Source organism: Tachyglossus aculeatus, chromosome 10 (genome assembly GCF_015852505.1).
Source record: "Tachyglossus aculeatus isolate mTacAcu1 chromosome 10, mTacAcu1.pri, whole genome shotgun sequence".
Taxonomy (NCBI): Eukaryota; Metazoa; Chordata; class Mammalia; order Monotremata; family Tachyglossidae; genus Tachyglossus; species Tachyglossus aculeatus.
The window spans coordinates 42,502,867-42,521,682 of NC_052075.1; the positions used below are offsets into that span (position 1 = coordinate 42,502,867).

The 18,816-nt window shown below is 47.0% G+C and overlaps 1 protein-coding gene across 1 annotated transcript in view; it reads left to right on the plus strand.

The window, feature by feature from the left end:
- SND1 (staphylococcal nuclease and tudor domain containing 1) overlaps window positions 1-18,816 on the plus strand; it is a 397,553-nt gene that overhangs the window by 219,484 nt on the left and 159,253 nt on the right. Inside the window, exon 14 of the mRNA XM_038752145.1 lies at window positions 955-1,027. Coding sequence (XP_038608073.1) covers window positions 955-1,027 — 73 coding nt within the window. The remainder of the gene's footprint in view (window positions 1-954; window positions 1,028-18,816) is intronic.

An 18,816-nucleotide genomic window follows, 5' to 3' on the forward strand; every position in this document is an offset into this window, starting at 1 on the left:
CTGACTACAGAGAGTCTCGTGGGACAGCACTTCCTGGCAAAGGAAGCCATCTCGGGTTGTTCTGATTCTGCCTGAAATGGATTTTCAGGTTGATGCCAGGTCACGGGGTGATTGTGGATAGTCCCCTTTTCCCTTTGATCATTTGTGTAATTAAGGCTAATTTTCTCCATTCCCCTCTCCTGCTTTTTTAGCCTGGCTATTTTTATTTTTGCTTATCAGTTTTTCTCTGTAAGTGACTGTGCCCCGGGAGCTGAAACCGGGCCCTGATGCTGTGCTGGTGGTTTTGGGAGGAGCCATATTGTACGAAGTAGGTACCTCCAGCCCGGTGATAATCCTGGGGTAGCTGGTCCAGCATCCTTGTTAAGGCACAGCTGTGGCAGTTCCAGCTTCAGACAGAATTGAAAATGGGACTTAATGTCAGTTCTGTAGCATTTGCTATTTTTTTTCTCTGCCCTTCAACTAGTTTCTTGCACAGTATTGCTTCATTCAGGACAACTTGTCTTTTTACCTAGGAGAAACTTATTTCCATTAGAATTGGGCCACTAGCTGCATATTTTGCATTTAAAATGTTTCGTGTGATTAAACCCTGAAAGAAACATTATTACTTCTGATTCTTACAAGAGTGCTCTTCCAACTGATTCTTTCTTTTGTACCTGGAACAATGCCATTTAATTTGGAAACAAGTACAAGAACTCTCTCTGATTATCAGGTACATGTTGAGCCGAAACTATCAGCTGAATGCTGGTAATTGGGAGCAGAATAGTGGGCCCATCATATTCGTCTTTCCCTCCACGAGTCTCTCTTCCCGCTCCCGCACACGCTAGCTATTCAGCCAGTCGCAGCTTGTTTTGTGCAGGTGACAGGTTTCCACTCCTTCCACCCAGCTCCCTTCCTGCCGCCCCCCCATCTCTCACCGAGTTGTATCTGAATGTGTCTCTTCTCCTTCCTCACCAGAGCTATTAAGAACGGCAAAGGACTCCATAGCAAGAAAGAAGTACCCATCCACCGAGTGGCAGACATCTCTGGGGTAAGACACAGCGGGAGGAACAGAGTTGCTTTGCTTCATTGCGTCTTTTAGTAGTTTGTTGATTTTTCGGGTCTTGAGCACAAGGACCATACCTGTCGCTCCAGCAAAGCAGGGTGTGGACACGGCTGGAACAGCTACTATGGAAACCGGGAATCTATCGAAACTGGGGCCCCCGGAACTGTGGGAGCAACCCAGATTTGGTCTGTTGCCAGACCGAGGCTTTTCCTTTTTCCTGGAAACCCAGGGATTTTAAGGGAAGGCAAGCAGGTAGCCTGAAGCAGTGAGAGACCTTCTCGCGCTCTCTGTCTTTTGCTGGATGTCAGGCTGTGAGTTGACAAGGTTTGGCGGGAAGGGTGAGAAGGCAGAGACATAATTGTGGGGGTTAAGGCAGCTCCCAGGGTCTTCTTTCTGGGTTTATCCACATGCATTCACCCTTACTGGGGATCTGGTGCCAGATTATGGGGTAGGTTGTCTCGTTTCCTAGACAGTTGGAGGCTGCAGCAATGAAGGAACAAAACCTGAAGGCAGTCTTGGGCTAAGGATTCCCCTGGTCCTGGGAAGACCTGGTATCGGCCAGATCGTCACATCTGACGAGGACCAAGTTTGGCCAAGGGAGGACCTGTCAGAACCAAATTCCTTTGTTTGGTTCTTTCCATCCTTTTCTGTTCCCCGGACCTGGACTGACATCTCCAGCTTTCCTTGATTGGAGAAATGTTGGGAAAAGATGAGCGGAGAGCTGTTGGCAGAAGAACCACATGGATCAGGATGCTCGTTGCTGCTTCAAACAGAAAGGCCTGGAGAAGCCCAACTTAGGTACCCCTGGAACGTGTCCCAGGCACTGAGAAAAGAAGGCTAAACAGCAACGCTCTGTTGAGCTGTGTTGGCCCCCAGTAGTGATGAATTGGGGTGGTTTATCTTCCTATTACACTGTGTTCCCAGCCTGCCCAAGACTTGTTCCATTGCTGCTAGTTGTGATTATTCATCAAGATGGGTCTGGGCAGCCCACGCTTTCTTGGGTGCCCACGTCGCCCTGCCCATATCAAGCGAGGGGGCTAAGCCTAGTTGTCCAAAGATGATTTCTCTGTAGCCACTTGAATCGGTCACTGCATTAAATAGGCTGCCTGCCTTCCTCCGCCCACCTCCCAATTTACACTTCAGGGTCTGGTTTTCTCAGGAAAGCTGGTGCCGTGGCTACGTCTCCGGCCACCGCTCTGCCCAGACACGACCGCGCTTGCGGTTTCTGTAATCAGAGAGCGGAGCATCCCGAGGAGAGCTGTTTGTCGTGGTGGTACCGCAGCCTGAAAGGAGATTGGAGTACTCCTCCCCACTGGTGGCCTGTCCTGTCTGGTCAGGGTGGTGATTTTAAGGCCCTGAAACCCTTCTCATCCCAACAGTCGCAAGCGTAGTGTACATATGGGCTCCTGCCAAGTACTGTGTATCAGCTATTCCATTGTCTGAGCACAATATTTTTGCTAAGGATATATTTGAGGTGGGGCATAGCTTATCTGATAGAGCTGACAGCTAAACTAGTTAGGATAACCCAAAGCCAAAGGTCACCCAACCACTACAGGATGTGGGTTTTTCCAAACATGCCAGACCTAGGTCTGTGAATTGAGAGTAGTTGTAAATTTAGTGTTGCATAAAGCAAGTGGCATCAAACTGTGGTATTGCCACCACAGAAGAGAAAGGCAGCTGTCTCAAGGCGGAATGCCTCTAAGGACTTAGGTTACAGGCCACAAAGAGGAATCCAAAAACTTGGGAGAGGACCATGTGGGACGCAGTATTCTGGCAGGTGGGAGGGTGGGAGCTGGCTCTCAACTAACTGCTCCGGGACAGCCGTTCAACCAGGACTGCTCGGGAACTATAACAGCTGGACTGAGAGGTCACCAATCTTTTCCCCAGCCCCTGCCTCCAGGTGCTTTTACTGTTTTATAAAGAAGGGATTGTGATTGGGCCCAGTCACCCCAGGCTAAGGGAATCAGGGGATGGGAAGGCAGTTTGGTGGTGAGGATCAGAACCAGGGAAACAGTCAATCAAGAGCAATGTTTTGAGTGCTTGGGTGAGTACACTACAAGCAGTGTTTGAAATTCCTTTCCTAGCTCCTTACATATTCTGGGTGAGCAGGACAGACCTACATAGGACTGTTCGCTCCATTATTCAGTAGTATTTATCAAGGGCTTACTATGTGCAAAACACTGGACTAAATGCTCTGGGGAATACAATCGTAGTAGAGTATTTATTAAGAGCTTACTGTGTGCAGAACACTGAGCTAAGCACTGGTGAGGAGTTGAAAGGTATGATGCCTCCCTCAAGTAGCAGACTACCATAGCAGGAAAGGCAGAAACTAGGTACCTGGGCATCACCACCAGAGCATCATGAGGTATTGAACAAATGATATCCTGAGATGTTTCTCTGCATAAAACTTTTGTGGAAAGTGGGAATGGGCAGGTAGAGGGTGGAGCTGAGAACACAGATATTATCATAATAACAGTAGTGAGAAAATGTGGAATTGTAACTATGTGCCAAGCACTGAACTAAGCATTTGTGTATTTACAAGATAATCAGGTCAGGCGCATAGTCCAAGTATGAGGGAAACATTTTGATTTTCCATTTTATGTATGAGGAAACTGAAGCAAAGAGAAGTCAATGCCATTAATAATTTAATAAATGTCATCATTAAATGCAATCATTAAAATGCCTTCATTAAAGTCTAGTGACTTACCCAAGGTCACATAATAGGCAGGGGGCAGTGCTGGGATTAGAACCCAGGTCCTCTGACAACCAAGCCCATGCCCTTTCCACTAGTCCAGGTGCTCTGAATCTTGCCTTGCTAGAAACCTGCCTGGATTGCTCTTCTGCCTTGTGCATCAGCTCTGGTCCCACTCGGTTCCATAGTGGGCAAGTCCAGTTAAAGTAATTGCTGCTGACAAGTGGCAGAGCCCGAATAAAAACCCAGGTGTCCTGACTCACAGTCAAATTCTCTTTCCACGTATCTGGCATCTCTATCCAATCTTAAGTGGCATTCAGCAAAAGAGCTAGAAAGAGAGCTGATGATAGGCAGGGTGGTGGTGGTAGTAGTTTGTATCTCCTGTCCTCTTCATCTCCCCCTCCCTCTCATTCCCTATCCCACCACTCCCTAAAGCACCCTGCCTGACATCATTGGACTGGATCCTCCTGAAATCCAACTTTTCCCTGGGTGTTTCTACGGTCCCACCACCCTTCTGAGCTTTTGGAAACCTTTTCTCCCAGTTATTCTCCCCTCCCCATTTTTCATCGAAGCCAAGTTTCTGACACATCGTTGCCTCTCGGGTATTGGAGGATTGGCTGGCTCTTAAGTTATTTAAAAATAAATGTCGGTTACATTTCCTTCAGCTTCCCCATAAATAAAATAAAAAAAAAGAAAGCACGAGTAGGAGAGACAAAGACAGAAAGTGAAAAAGCTGTTCAATTTAAAGAGATGTCGAATGTGACCTTGTCTGCCTGGATCACAAATTACTCAGCTTAGAATTCTGAACTCTTGCTTGTTGCCTCGCTAACAGAAAAGATTCAGCTCGGATTTTTTTCTCTCCTTCTCTCTTCCCTCTCTCCCTTGCGGTGGTGTAGTGGATGCCCCTGTGTTGTTTCGGTAAGATGTATGGGACTTCCTGCTTACTGAAACGTTCTGGGTGTTTTAGTGTCCATGGGATGGTTAGACATGTATGGGAAAGTAATTAAGACAGACAAACAGCTCACAGCTAGGTGACGGATGGATGCCTGGAGTAAAGGGAGGGTCGTCCATCATGGGTTTATGAGGCTTTATTAATCTTTTTTTAATCTTTAATAGTCTTTTCCCCAAATTGATCCCCCTCTTAGTCAATTGAATGTCAGTAGTTGCAGGGCATGATATACGTTAGTGTACACAGAACTGACAGTGTATGCTATACTGCTGCCAAAATAATTTAATGTGAATTAGTATCTGTGCGCGGTCTTTCTTTTGCTCTCTCTCGGGATATGTATGCAACAAGCACAGTTCCTCTTTCTCTCCTTTTCTCTCTCCTTCTTTTCACTCTTCGCTCCTCCCTTCCCCCTCCTACAGATTCACTCTGTACTCCGCCTACACAATCCCAGAATAGAAAGGTTTGAAACTGCCCGGCTTATCTGTCCCCTTCAGGAGACTATCCTCCTTAGCACTGTTGAACTCCATTGAGTCATCTCCCTTCCCCCCCCCGTACCCCATCATTCTTGCAAGAACTTTCAGCAAGCTGGTCCACTGATTAATGATATTTATGAGTACCTGATGTGCACTAAGCACTGCACTAAACATTTGGGTGAGTACAATAAAGTTGATAGAAACGATTCTTGTCCTCAGAGCTTACAGTCTCGTGGGCTTGCCATGGTAATCAGGACTTGGCTAAATTCAACTTCAGTTTTTGTTTCCATTTCATTTCAGGTTTTCTTCCTGCGTGTTATAGGGTTAAAGGGTTTCGTCATTTTGTTTTTTCCTTAATGATGGTAAGAGGTTATGACAGGGACAATTAGTATTTGTATTAGCAGGAAGTCTGGGCTAAGATTGTTCAACCCAAGCAAAGATGGGAGGAAGTTTTTGAAAAAATCTTTGTTGAAGGCTCCAGTGGGGATCAGATCATTTGAGGGCTTAAGGGGAGATTTGGAGGCTACCCGTGGAGGAACAGGATACCTTCGGTCCTTTCCCTTACTGTAATCCTCCCCTTACGTTCTCCAGTGCTCTCTCCCAGAAGCAACAGAATAATTTCCTCTATGGTAAAGTGATTTGGCAAGTGGTACATCTCAAACACCATCTTGCTAATGGAGAGAACAAAGCTGCTGTCAGACAGTGATATTTTTTGAGAGTCTACACTGTGCATAACACTGAAATAAGCACTTGGAAAAATGCAAGGCAGAATAGATATGATCCCTGCCCACAAAGAGCTTACAGCCTTCAGAGGAAGATGGATGTTAAAGCAGATTAGAGAGAGGGGAGGTAGCAGAAAATAAGAATATTTACAGAAGTATTGTGGGTCTGGGATTAGTATCACAGTGCTTATGGACTACACAGCCAAGTGCATAGTTGACACAGAAGAAAGGCAGAAAGGTGAAGTGAGGGATTAATCTGGGAGGGCTTCTTGGAGGAGATGTGATTTTAGGAAGGTTTTGAGGTGGACTAGAAATGGAGCAATCAGTGGTCTTTATTGAGTACTTGCTATGTGTGGAGCACTATACTAAAAGCTTGGGAGGGTACAGTAGAGTTGGTGAGGCACAATCCCTGCCCACAAGTAGCTTACACAGCCTAGTGGCAGTTGGCAAATCACTCATCTTCCTTGATGTCTGTACATTCCCCTGCCTACTGGGGATGCTGGAAAGCCACACTAATGCTTGAAGAGCCCTCGTACACCATGGGGACTACGTGTCTCTTGTGCTTCTTGCCCGATTCCAAGGGCATCACCGGTTTAGGTGTCGCTGATGCTGTTACCTGCCGGGCTTCCGCTCCAGGACACCCTGAAAAGATGAGTAGCTCAGGGTCCATCCGGGTTTCCACCTCTCCAAGAAAGAGTGGTCATAGCCACAATTTGGGTGGTCGGCCGGCTGTGACTCCTCCAAATTGTGATGAGAGCAAAGAACTTGACACCAGACCAGTAACCTGCTGATTTGTCTGCCCAGAGGGGTCCCCCAACTCCTAGAGGGTGCAGGACTGTGATCCTCAGGTTCATGTGGCTCCCTGGGTTTGGTGTCTTTCAGGCTTACTTGGGCTCAGGACAAGGGGCCTGTCCCTCGGGCATGCCTGGCGGAAATCCTTCCTTGGAACTAGTGAGGCGCAGTCTAGCCTAGTGGCAAGAGCACGGGCCCATGGTCAGAGGATCTATGTTTTAATGCCAGATCCACCACGTTTCTGCTGTCTGACCTTGGGCAGGTCACTTATCTTCTCTGTGCCTGTTATCTGTAAAATGGGGATTCAATACCTGTTCACCTTCCTAATTAGATTGTGACCCCTGATGGAACTCTGTCTGACCTGATTATCTTGTTTCTTCCTCAGCACTTAGAACGGTGCTTGACACACAGTAAGCACTTTTAAAGTGCCATTATTATTATCATTATTAGTAGCCGTCATGGCCTGGAGAACAAGGGGATGCCCGCTGTCCATGTTGAGAACATTAGCTTGTTGTGGGCAGGGAATGTGTCTGTTATACTGTTGTATTGTACTCTCCCAAGCTCTTAGGACAGTGCTCTGCACACGGTAAGAGCTCAATAAATATGATGGATTGATTGAGTAGGAGCAGTGTCTTCCTGGGACTGGAAGTTGGCCCCATCTGTATTATTATTATTATTATTATTATTATTATTATTATTATTATTACCATCTTCATTCCTTCCTCCATCTGGAATGCAAAGGGCAGTGGCTGCTTCTGCGATCCCCGCAGGGAACTCTGCAGGCTTTTACCCCTTAACTGAAGAACTGTCGATTGGCTTGGCAGGCGTATATGTTTGAAACACGCGAGGCTGGCATTGGGGATAGATTTGGACTGCCCCAGAGGCAGTCAAGAACAGCAATCTGTGAAATAAAGTGGAGCTTGTGTACAAGCCAGGCTTAGGGTTAAGGTTACTTCTTCTGACCATTAGTCAGCCGGTTGTGCAGTAAGCAGCGGGCAGTCTTCCCCGCCCAGAGTGTGTATTTTCAGGCTCGGGGCTGAGTAGCTCGGTGTACCCCCAGAGCCCAACAGGACCCCTTGTTCTTGTTTCCATGGCCCTTGAGGGTGGCCGCAGACTCAGCTGCTAACTCTCTACCCAGATTTAGGTCGCCCCAAACCTCCAGTGTTATTTATTTATCTTCTTCATAAAACCCTCTAAATAATGTTAGAGTAGAGATTTGTAAATGGGCTTTTAATGCCTGTCCATTTAATGGTAATCATAAATACCACGCAGAGGTTTTAAAGGCTCAGGGTTTGGGGTAATTTTCGCCATTCATCTCGTGATTGGTACACGTTGCCGGAGTGAGGTGAATGCTGCTTTTCCTTAGAGGAGCAGCTATCAACCCCTCAGAGCAGGAGCTGAGCAAATCTTCTTTCCCCGGGTGTATATTAACCCGGACTGCATTTACCTCTTATCCCTGATTGCAGATTCAATACCTGTTTTCCCTCCTATGTAGACTGTGAGCCTCTTGCAGCAGTGGAACTGTGTCCAAACTGATTAACTTGTATCTACCCCAATGCTTAGAACAGTGCTTGATGCATAGTAAGCCCTTAACAAATGACAGTACTTAGAGAAAGGGATCCCTCTCTCTCCTTGCCCCATGGTGGTTGTGGAGACTCTGCTCATCTTCTCTTCCTTTGCTTCTCAAAGCCCCCAGAGTGGACTTTGACATCGCTACTGTCCCTGCTGCCCTTTCCCTTCCAATCAGAAGCAGCTTAGCCTAGTGGATAGAGCAGGGTCCTGGGAGTCAGCAGGACCTGGATTCTCATTCCGGTTCAGCCACTTGTCAGCTCTGTGACCTTGGGTGAGTCACTTCATTTCTCTGTGCCTCAATTGCCTCATCTAAAATGGGGATTAAGACTGTGAGCCCCATGTGGACGTGGACCGTGTCCAATTCGATTAACTTATGTCTACCACAGTGCTTCATACAGTGCCTGGAACATAGTAAGCACTTAATAAATACCATTAAAAATCTGGACACCTCTCAGGCAGGGAGTTTCCCAGAGGCCGGTTGGTTGTCCTTCTTAGCACTCGGCTACATTGGCAGAGCTGGGGTTGATTGCCCTTCTCTCTGACATCATCTCATTCATCAGCTCCACCTTTCTCCTCCCTCCCCCCAGCTGCAGGGAGCTGAAAGGCATGACAGTGGTGTGGAAGGCTGTTCTTAATCTCAGGTTTATTATTATTTTTGCTGTAGCCCGCTCCGTAATAAATATGATCTCCTGCAGATACAGAGTGTAAAACAGGCAATAAAGTGGGGCTGGTGTGTGGTTCTTTGTTGTTCTGGAAAATCAAACAAATCAATTATGGCTCCTGGGGTGGAAGAGAGCTTTGCTGCTTAGCTCTTCAGACAGGATGCTGCCAACTTGTCCCCATTGCTCAGTCCTTGCCTCCCTTTTCCTTGCTTGTCCTTGGCCAGTGGGGCCAACCAGCAGTAATGGGACAGTCCACCTTTGGCCCTGCATGCATTTGAGCCTTGTGACTTCTCTCCCAACCCTTCCCCGCCCCTCCTCCTTTCACCCTCAGTACATTCCCCCCTCCGCACCATAACGGCCCTATGCTGAAGCATTTTTGGACAGTGACATGCAGATCCATTGTCTACCTGGACTGAGAGAAAAGCAGATTCCTCCAGGCCATGAAGGACACTCCAAGCATTTCTCAGCTCCCTGAGACTGGTTTTCATACTTGTCCCAGAACTGGGGCCATGTTTCGCTGTGGCTTCCTCTCACTTAGGCACTTGCTTGGCGCTGCCCTGTCGGCTCATTTGCTGATCGTTAGCGAGCTTGGCTTACATCCCTTTTTGCCCACGTTAGCTATCCATCCGGGTCGGGTGGGAGTCTCTCCCTGTCTGCTGCCGTGCCCTTCTGGGCATTCATTGTCATTTTGGGTCTTTTTCCCATCTAAAATGATTCTGAAAATATTTTTGATTTCCCTCAACCGCTTTCCTCCAGGGTTGGCACTTCTGGCAGTACATAAGTTTGTCTCAGTCAAAGCCTGGGCTGTTTCGAAGAGGAGCTATTGGAGCAGTAGATGGCAATTCTAAGCGGTGGTCATTACCAGAGAGAACTAGGTTATTATTTCTTCCAGGTGTTTTGGGCAGAGCCGTCAGCCTTGCCTGTTCCAAGCTTCCAAGAAGAACAGAGGGCTTCCGTGGGGAGAGTAAAAGACCCAAATCAGGCCTTTCTCGCATGTTCAGTCTTTGAAGTCTTCCTGCTAGTCCCAAGCCTGTCCCATTTGCACTTTTCTTTATCCCTCTCTTCCTCCCTCTCTCCTACAAAAAAAAAATTCCCTCGCTTTTTTCTCCTCCACACTTGAAATGAAAGTCCACAGAAGGAAGTGGGAGAAGAGGAAATGAGGGCCTAGTCAGGGAAGGCCTCTTGGAGGAGATGTACTTTCAATAAGGCTTTGAAGATGGGGAGAGTGATAGTTCGTTGGCCTTGATGAGGGAGGGTGTTCCAAGCCAGAGGCAGGATGTGGGTGAGAGGTTGGTGCTGAGGTAGACGAGATCGAGGTAGTATGTAGGTTGGCATTAGAGGAGTGAAGTATGTGGACTCAATTATAGTAGGAAAGCAGCAAATTATGGTAGGACAGGGCAAGATGATTTGAATACTTTAAAGCTGATGTTAAGGAGTTTCTGCTAGATGCCAAGGGGGATGGTTTGGGAGTAAAATTTCTTTGGGTGTCACAGTTTAGTTCATCTCAAAATCTTCTGAGTGGGGTATGTGAGCAGATTGGATGACATTGAGGACCCAGTGGGCTGAAAGAGATGCTTTAGGAAGGCAGTTCAGCCTTGGGTGATTTAAAAATTCATTTGGGAGATTACTGTGGCAGGCCAGGCTGGTGAGCTGTAATCTGAGAAGAGTGGTGTTTTTTGAGCAGAAACATCAAGAGGCTCAGGAGACTGAGACAGGAACTAATACAGCACCAGATCCTACATGCAAACGTAGCAGAACTCTGAGACTCCCGGATTCGTGCCTGGGGAGGTTGGGACAATCGGTCACGCATCAGCCTTTTCCGGCGCTCTCTCATAGATGATCTTCATCCTCCACGGCAGCGTCTTGGGCCATGGAAGACAGCTCTAACATATAGATCGGAATAGATCACAGAATTCAGGCCTTTTCTGTGGGCCACGCTCTGGTCGGAGTGGAGTGTCATTTGTAGTCAAACGTAACATTCTCCGAAACAAATTAAACCCTGACATCCTCCTTGCCTCTCTGAAAAGTGAGTGTACAACATGATCGGCAGGTCCCCGTGACCCACTCTTTGTTCCCATCTCGGATGCCTTGTTCTGTTGCTTGGACGACTGCTAATTATGGTGGTAGTGACACTCCCCCAGCCAGAGCCTTGTCCTCCGATTGGCCTGATTCCCCGGAAGGATCTGGACCGGTTTTAGTTGTAGAGGGGAGGAACTATAGTGAGGCTGCCTCCACAGGCTGCAGTACCGAAGTGATGTCTGGGATGAGTTGACCCGTTTTTGAATTTGCCAGGAGCTTTTTAAAGGCAAATCCCGGCACCTTCTCTAAAGCAGTTGGGTGTTGCCAAGGAAACTCCAGCTCCATCATCAAATTCCCCTCCGGACAGAGGGGATGTGTATCTTGGTCTCTGTCTCTTGCAGTCCCCCAGTCATTGCTATTTGAAGCACCACAGCTTCCTGAGACATTTCAGTTCATCCCTGCTTGGACTGCGGGGCTCTGAAGGACTGAACCGCCTTATGAGGCTGTGGAAGACCCTGAAGTGATTGTCGTCCATGGTCACTTTTGGGGTTGAAGTGATGAGATCATTCCGGGACTGGCGGGGTCTGGATATGAAAAATGGGTCCGCCCTTTATTTTGCAGAGAAGCAAACAGGTCCAAGGCCTCAGTCAACACTAGAACCAGGATTAGAGCTATTAGTTGCAAGGGATTCCAGACTGAGGCTAAATTCCTCACCTGCAAACCTGGCCCTCATGCTGCTGAAGAGGGGGCGGCAGGTTGGTCTTTCGAGGCTCCATTTCCTAGGCTGCAAAGCTGCACTGACCAAGTGCCCTCTTTGGTCTACTCCAGGTCTACAGGTAATAATAATAATAATTGTGGTATTTAAGTGCTTACTATGTGCCAGACACTTAGAAGCACTGGGATGAATATAAGCAAATCGGGGTGGACACAGTCCCTGTCTCACCTAGGACTCACAGTCTCAGTCCCCATTTTACAGATAAAGTAACTGAGGCACAGCTGGGATTAGAATCCATGACCTTCTGATTCCCAGATCCCTGCTCTATTCATGAGGGAGGGGTGGCATCAACTGAAAGGATGGATTAGGCACTGAATTCACAATCCTGGCATTGGAGCAGTGGCTGCCCGCCCTGTCACTCAAGCAGGCCTCAATGCCACCTCTCGGGGAATTGGGGTGAGCAGTTGACTCGGTCAAACTCTCTGCCTGTCGGTTCATCCCAGAGGGAGGGATGTTTTTCAAGGTACTGGACTGAGACTCCATTCCCTGCCCCCTACCCCCAGATTCCTTTGAATGAATTTGCAAAAGGGGTAATTGTTCTGTCCCGGCTCTCTTCCCTCCCCTTATTCCCTAAACCCACAGCCCTTCAGGGAATGTGTGGGCTCAAGTTGGGTAGTTCCTGTCTCCTCCTCCCTCTGTGTGACGTTACGAACGAGTCTTGCTTTCGCCAGGGATGGTTTCCACTGTGGCCTATTTTTTCTCTCAAAACTTTTCCCTTCCTCGTTTAAATGTAACTTCACACACATTGCCCAGGAAAATGAGCTCCTTAGCAACGCTGACCTGGCTTTCATGCAAATGTCCTTTGCTGTAATGATTTTTCCTTTCTTCCTTTGTTTGCTTAAAGAAAGGGGAAAGGAAATTGAGAGAGTACCAGCAGCAGTGTCTCTGAAGAGTGCCATTCGCCCTTCCAGAGAATTAGGGCTTTGCACACAGATGGTGCTCATGGCTTCTTCCTGTTAATTTTGGTCCCAGTGTCTCCCCTGGATCCTGGTTGTATGTGGCCACTATGCAGAGATTGTATTTCGTAGGCTCAGATTGGGGGAATGAGCCGAGCGTAATTTCAGCTCAGTGAAATGTGAAGCATATTTCGGGGCAGTTGATTCATTTTTTTTTTGATTCCCACACTGAAGTGTCCAATTAGGGTGTCTGCAGTGGCCCTTTTTTATGGGCTGTGCGTATGCAGATTCCTGAGCTAAAGCTGCCAACCCACCAGCCTGGCCTTCCTTCTTCCTTCTCCAATCCTTGTGGTAATACCACTTAGTGGCTCTACATTCACATTTGTCTCTGTCATGCAGCCACAAGTAGTACTGACACTCAATAATACTAATTTCACTACTGCTAATAACTGGTATTTGTTAAGCATTTAGTATATGCCAGGCACAGTTGAGATAAATACAAGTGTTGGGGGTCAATTCAAGTTAAGTCAACCCTGGTCCCTATCCCACATAGCACTCATAATCTTATGTAGGTGGGGGAACTAGTATTGAATCCTCAAAATAGTCTGTGGTTGCCTCTCCCTGTTAGCCCTGGAGTACCTTATGTCATCCCTTCAAGAGGGTTGACACAGCCATGGGGCAAATCTCCCAATCCCAAGCGTGAAAGGAGCCCAAGGGACATTAGACTTGAGCTGGAAAGAAGACATATCTTTTACCTTTTTTGTATTCTCCTAAGCACACAGAATAGTGTGGGATCCAGACACTGAATTAGTCCTTGGACTGGGAGGCAGAAGGTATCAGGCTATGATCAATGCTGGGCTGTGTTCAGTGACCTCAGTGAAGCCTCCTCAGCACCGTTTGCCTCAGTTTACCTAAGGGTATCTTACCCAGACTTTGTGGATATTAAGGATAGACGAGGAAACCAGAAATAAAAGAATATTGCAGGGTGTACTCTCCCAAGTGCTTAGTCCAGTGCTCTGCACACAGTAAGCAGTCAATAAATATGATTGACATACTGAATACCCTGCTAAAGCGGGATTCACTTCAGAATGCAGGAGGCAGCAGTGGCAGGTGAGGTGTTCTGTTCTGAAGTTTAAGATCAGCTCACTAGGCCTGTGCTGAATATGCAGGTGGAGAATGTGAGCTCACTCAATCCAGCTGTCCTGATCCTGCACCCTCAGAAGTTGTTTTTAACTTTGTGGTCTTGAAGGTTGGCTCATGGCAAGACTAGTGGTTTGGCAGCAAGTCTCTGCGGATTTTTTAAATCAATCCTTCTGCCATTCTGTCTTTCTCCACCCTTGCTACCAGCTTCCGATTCCTTCCTTGACCCACAGTGAAGGCCTGACATTGGAGTCCTGGCTCCGGCTCCAGCCGCGGCTGCAGCGTGTCCCTGGCCTGAGGATCCCATGGTATCCATTTGTTATATCGAGGCAACAGCATTGAAAGAGCCAGAGCGAGCGCTGAGTTAGAGGTCAAGGGAAAATTTTACTGAAGTGCCAATTTTAGTGAAGTGCCTTTACAACATATGCAGATCATCTGCACCATCCTGCGTATTCCCGTTCCAAATATTTCATCTTTACAGTTCATTCATTCGTTCAGTTGTATTTATTGAGCGCTTACTGTGTGCAGAGCACTGTACTAAGCGCTTGGGAGAGTATAATACAACAGTAAACCCACACAGTCCCTGCCCACAATGAACTGCGGGGGGAAGACAGACATTAATATAAATAAATTACAGATATGTACACATAAGTGCTGGGAGGGGGGATGAACAAAGTGAACAAGTCGGGGTGATGAAGAAGGGAGTGGAAGAGGAAAGGGGGCACTTAGGGAAGGCCTCTTGGAGGAGATGGGCCCTCAGTAAGGCTTTGAAGTGAGGAAGAGTCAAATTGAGGAGGAGATTGTCGAATTTGAGGAGGAAAGGCCAGAGGCCAGACTTAGGCGAGGGTTCGGCAGCTAGAAAGATGAGATCGAGGCACAGTGAGAAGGTTAGCGTTAGAAGAGTGAAGTGTACAGGCTGGGTTGTTGTAGGAGAGTAGCAGGGTTAGGTAGGAGGGGGCAAGGTGAGTGAATGCTTTAAAACCAATGGTGAGGAGTTTTTGTTCGATGCAGTGGTGGATGGTCCTTTGTTCCGATGAAGAAAGGTAGCCTCATGATGGTCAAGTCTAGGGTGATAATGAGAACCAGCATGGAGTTTGGTTTTGGGTCTACCACATTCTTGGATTAGAGCAGAGCAATACAGACTAATGAAAAATGCCTTAAGGTTCCTGTCAAAGATAAGCAAAGACTAGAGTCCCACACTCCTGCCTTCAGGTCCCACTGAGATGAGGCTGGTTTATAAAGTATTTCCTTGAAATGAAGAATCCTCTCGAGTAAAGTGCTGGACTGGGAGCAAACTCTGAAGGTTATAGAGCTATCAGTGCAGCTGGGGTACTGGCGTGGTAAGCCTTTGGAGAAATATGGGCACTTTCTGTCAACTCCATATACTTCTGTAAACTCTTGGGCAGGGATCACAGGTACCAGCTCTTTCCTAATGTACTTTGCCAAGCACTTAGTACAGAGCTCTGCATGCTCCATAAGCACCATTGATTGATAAGATTTAATACAAGGTGCCCACAGATCACTGAGTGATGAAATAAAATCCTTGTGTCCTTGATTTTCTTCATATCTGTTGGCCTCTGTTGTTTTCTTTTATAATGACCTTTCAAGTTCCACCTCCTTAACCACCCCATTTAATCCTACTTTGTTTTCTAATTCTGAGCCACAGTAAATCTGGGGTGTCCACAAACCCCAAAGCGTGAAATCATCTAGCCACTGAGACTCAGTTCAGTGAAGCGGAAGACTCTTGGTTATGGGTATTGGCTGCAGTTTGTTGGAGGCCATGAGGGGCACAAAAAATTTCTAAGTGCTGTATGCCTAAAACCCACTAGAGGAAGAAAGTTTTCCTATTAATAGTTGCCTTCTAGTCTTGGTGGTGTGCGTTTGGGTGATAAACAGTTCTTTGATCACCCTGACCCAAGCTTTCCTGGTTTTAGACTGTAGGATTTCCCCTCCCAGCCTTTGTCTTGCTAGGTGGATGATCCTCATCTTTATGATCCAGCCCTTTGTGCACTGTTGCTGTAAAACCCCGATCATTTTAATTGCCCTTCTCTATACCTTTCATACCGTCTGTCTGCCACTTTAAAACTGCCGGAGTACTGGTGGCTTCATCTGCTCAAGGCTAGGAAGATGTTTTCGCAGCTGTTGGCCAACTGCCGCTGTTAATGTTGGAATGCTTCAGTGTCTCTAAAGAGCTGCTTGTGGTGCCCTTCCTTGTTCTCAATTCCCCTCCGTCCCCTGGTTTACTGTGTATGAGGAGTCTGCTTAGTCCAGGAAAATAGTAGGGAGGGGATCGGCAGCAGTGGCCTGAGCATGGTGATTAGAGGAGTGGTAGGTGAAACTGTTTCAGAAGTTGGCATGGTTGCCAGGTCTGTCTCACCCCCATATCCTCTGATGGCTAGAGTTGTGGCTTCCGGGAATTGGGGCCTCCCAGCCTCCCTCACATTGCTGACCCTGATTCTAGTCTGGGTGTTTTGTTTTTAAATGGTATTTATTAGGCAGTGTACCAAGTCCTAGGGTAGACACAAGCTGAACAGTCCATGTCCCACAGGGGGCTCACAGTCATAATGCCCATTGTTAAGATGAGGTAACTGAGGCACAGAGAAGTGAAGTGACTTGCCCAAGGTCACACAGCAGACAAGTGCAAGAGCTGAGATTAGAACCCAGGTCCTTCTGACTCACAGCCCTGTGCTCTCTCCACTAGGCCACACAGCTTTTCGGCATGTTGGCTCTGAGCCATCATCACTTGAGGATGGGATTAGTACTTAACCAGATGAATCCCTCTTTGGTTTTAGTCTTTATTGTTGTCAGGGAGTGTATTTCTCAATACAGTATTCAGGCAGAAATGGATTTTTCCTTCAATCAGATACATTATTGGTAAAAATGCGAAGGATCATTTATTCAACTTTATTGCCCCTCTTTACTGCACACTACTAAGCGCTTTGAGTATAGTATAACAATAAACAGACACATTTCCTGCCCACAATGAGTTTACAGTCTAGAGGGGGATACACACATTAATATAAAGCTACTCTCACATGGAAATAAAGTGACTGGCACCTGTACCACAATTGGGTTAGCTGCCATGGGCTCAGTTCAGCAGGAGATTATGCCCCACGTGCCTGGAGCCAAGTCGCACTGGTTGAGCAGCTCACCAGAAGATTGAGATTAAGTAAACCACCAAGAATATCCGGAGGTAAAATGCAGCTCAATCCTCACCTTCTGGATTGTGTGAGGATTCAGTCATTGCTTCTTGGTTATTAACTCATGACACTTGCTCCCATCGTTAGCACCGAGTGACATTAATGCCCACAGAGCATCCCACCCAAAGTTCATTTGGGTAGGCTGTTTCACTCCTGCCCAGGGTTACTCTGTAGTGACTTACCTCATTCTGGGCAGGGAATATTTCTGTGAATTCAGTTGTATTGTGGTTAGTACAGTGCTCTGCACATAGTAAGTGCTCAATGATGACGGTGATAGTAATAATAATAGTATTAAGCGCTTACTATGTGCCAAGCGCTGTTCTGAGCGCTGAGATAACACAGCAGACAGTACTTGTTAGTACTTAGTTACAAGTTAGTACTTGATAATACTTGGTATGCTTCTACTATATGCCAAGCAATGTTCTAAGCATTGGGATAGATACAAATTATGCAGTTCAGACACAATCCCTGTTCCACCTGGGGCTCACAGTCTAAGTAGGAGGGAGTAGGTGACACTGAGAAGTGAAGTGACTTGCCCAAGGTCTCACTGCAGACACGTGGCAAAGCCAGGAATAGAACCCAGGTCTTTTGACTCCCAAGCCTGTCCTTGTTTTTTCCACTAGACCATGCTGCTTCTCTAATACATACCAGTGATTGATTTCACCAGAGATCGCTGGGTTTTACTTGTAAGGAAAGTGTTCCCTGCATTTAACATTTCTGTCAATTATCAATTTGGAAAAAGTTTACTCAAATTCTCTTGAGGATAACTAGGGGTGGCAGACACATTTATTTCCCAAGTCTGCCTCCTTGACTCTGTACTCATGTTACAAGCATATGTTTCCAATAGGCAGCCTTTAGAGAAACTCAGGACAGTGTGCTTGTCTTTATAAATTTCTTCCGGATGAGAGAGAGAGAGAAAAAGAGTGTGTGTGATCTACATACATACGACAGCTTCCTAGTAGGGAAGGAAATGGGGAGTGACCGGGACCCTTCCTCCCAAACGCTGCTCAATTTTCTTCTGGGTAAAGTAACTCAGAACCCTGATCCTGCAGCTGCTTGTGACAACAGACTCTGCTGCCACTGCGTGGCCTCATCCCCTAAATCCAAATCCCCCAGGTGGGATGCATACATGCCAAGGGTTGGCAGAAATACATCACTGTTGCTGCAAGCAAACTCTGTGGCTTGGCCTCCCTGAAGACATACCTTCCCCGGTACCAAATCTGTTGGCTGTACGCACCTCCCTGGCACAAAGTTGGTCAATCAATCAGTCATTTTTTGAGGGCTTATTGTATGCAGAGCACAGTACTAAGCACTTGGGAGAATACATTATAACAGAGTTGGTAGACCCCTTCCCTGCCCTCATGAAGTTAGGCATGATTTATAGAAATCTGGCATGTTAGAGGCTGGGAAGGGACAAGTGACTCTGGAAGTATGATTCCAAAAAGGGGTGGGAAGGTACTGAAAGCCCCAAGCAGTGGAAAAAAGAAGGAGGAGGTAGCATATCAGAGGGTTGTAACTTCTCGCATTACTTTAATGTCTGTCTCTTCCTTTGTACTTTAAGCTCCTTTTGGGCAGGGAATGTATCTACCGACGTGTATTATACTCCCTCAGGCGCTTACTACAGTGCCCTACACACAGTAAAGCACTCGATAAATACCATTGATTGACTGTAGGCCCCTGGAACTGCTCCTGAAAGAGTAGTAAAGTTCATTCCTGTCCACCATCTATCTCCAGTCCCTTGAAGGTCCTTTATATTGTCTGTAATTTTCCATTGCATTCCTAGTCATTCCCCTCAGATACGTATTGGGTAACAAGAAATAAAACTACTGCTTCTGTTTTCTAGTTTTGTGATCACCTCTCCCCCACCTCCCCCACACATCCT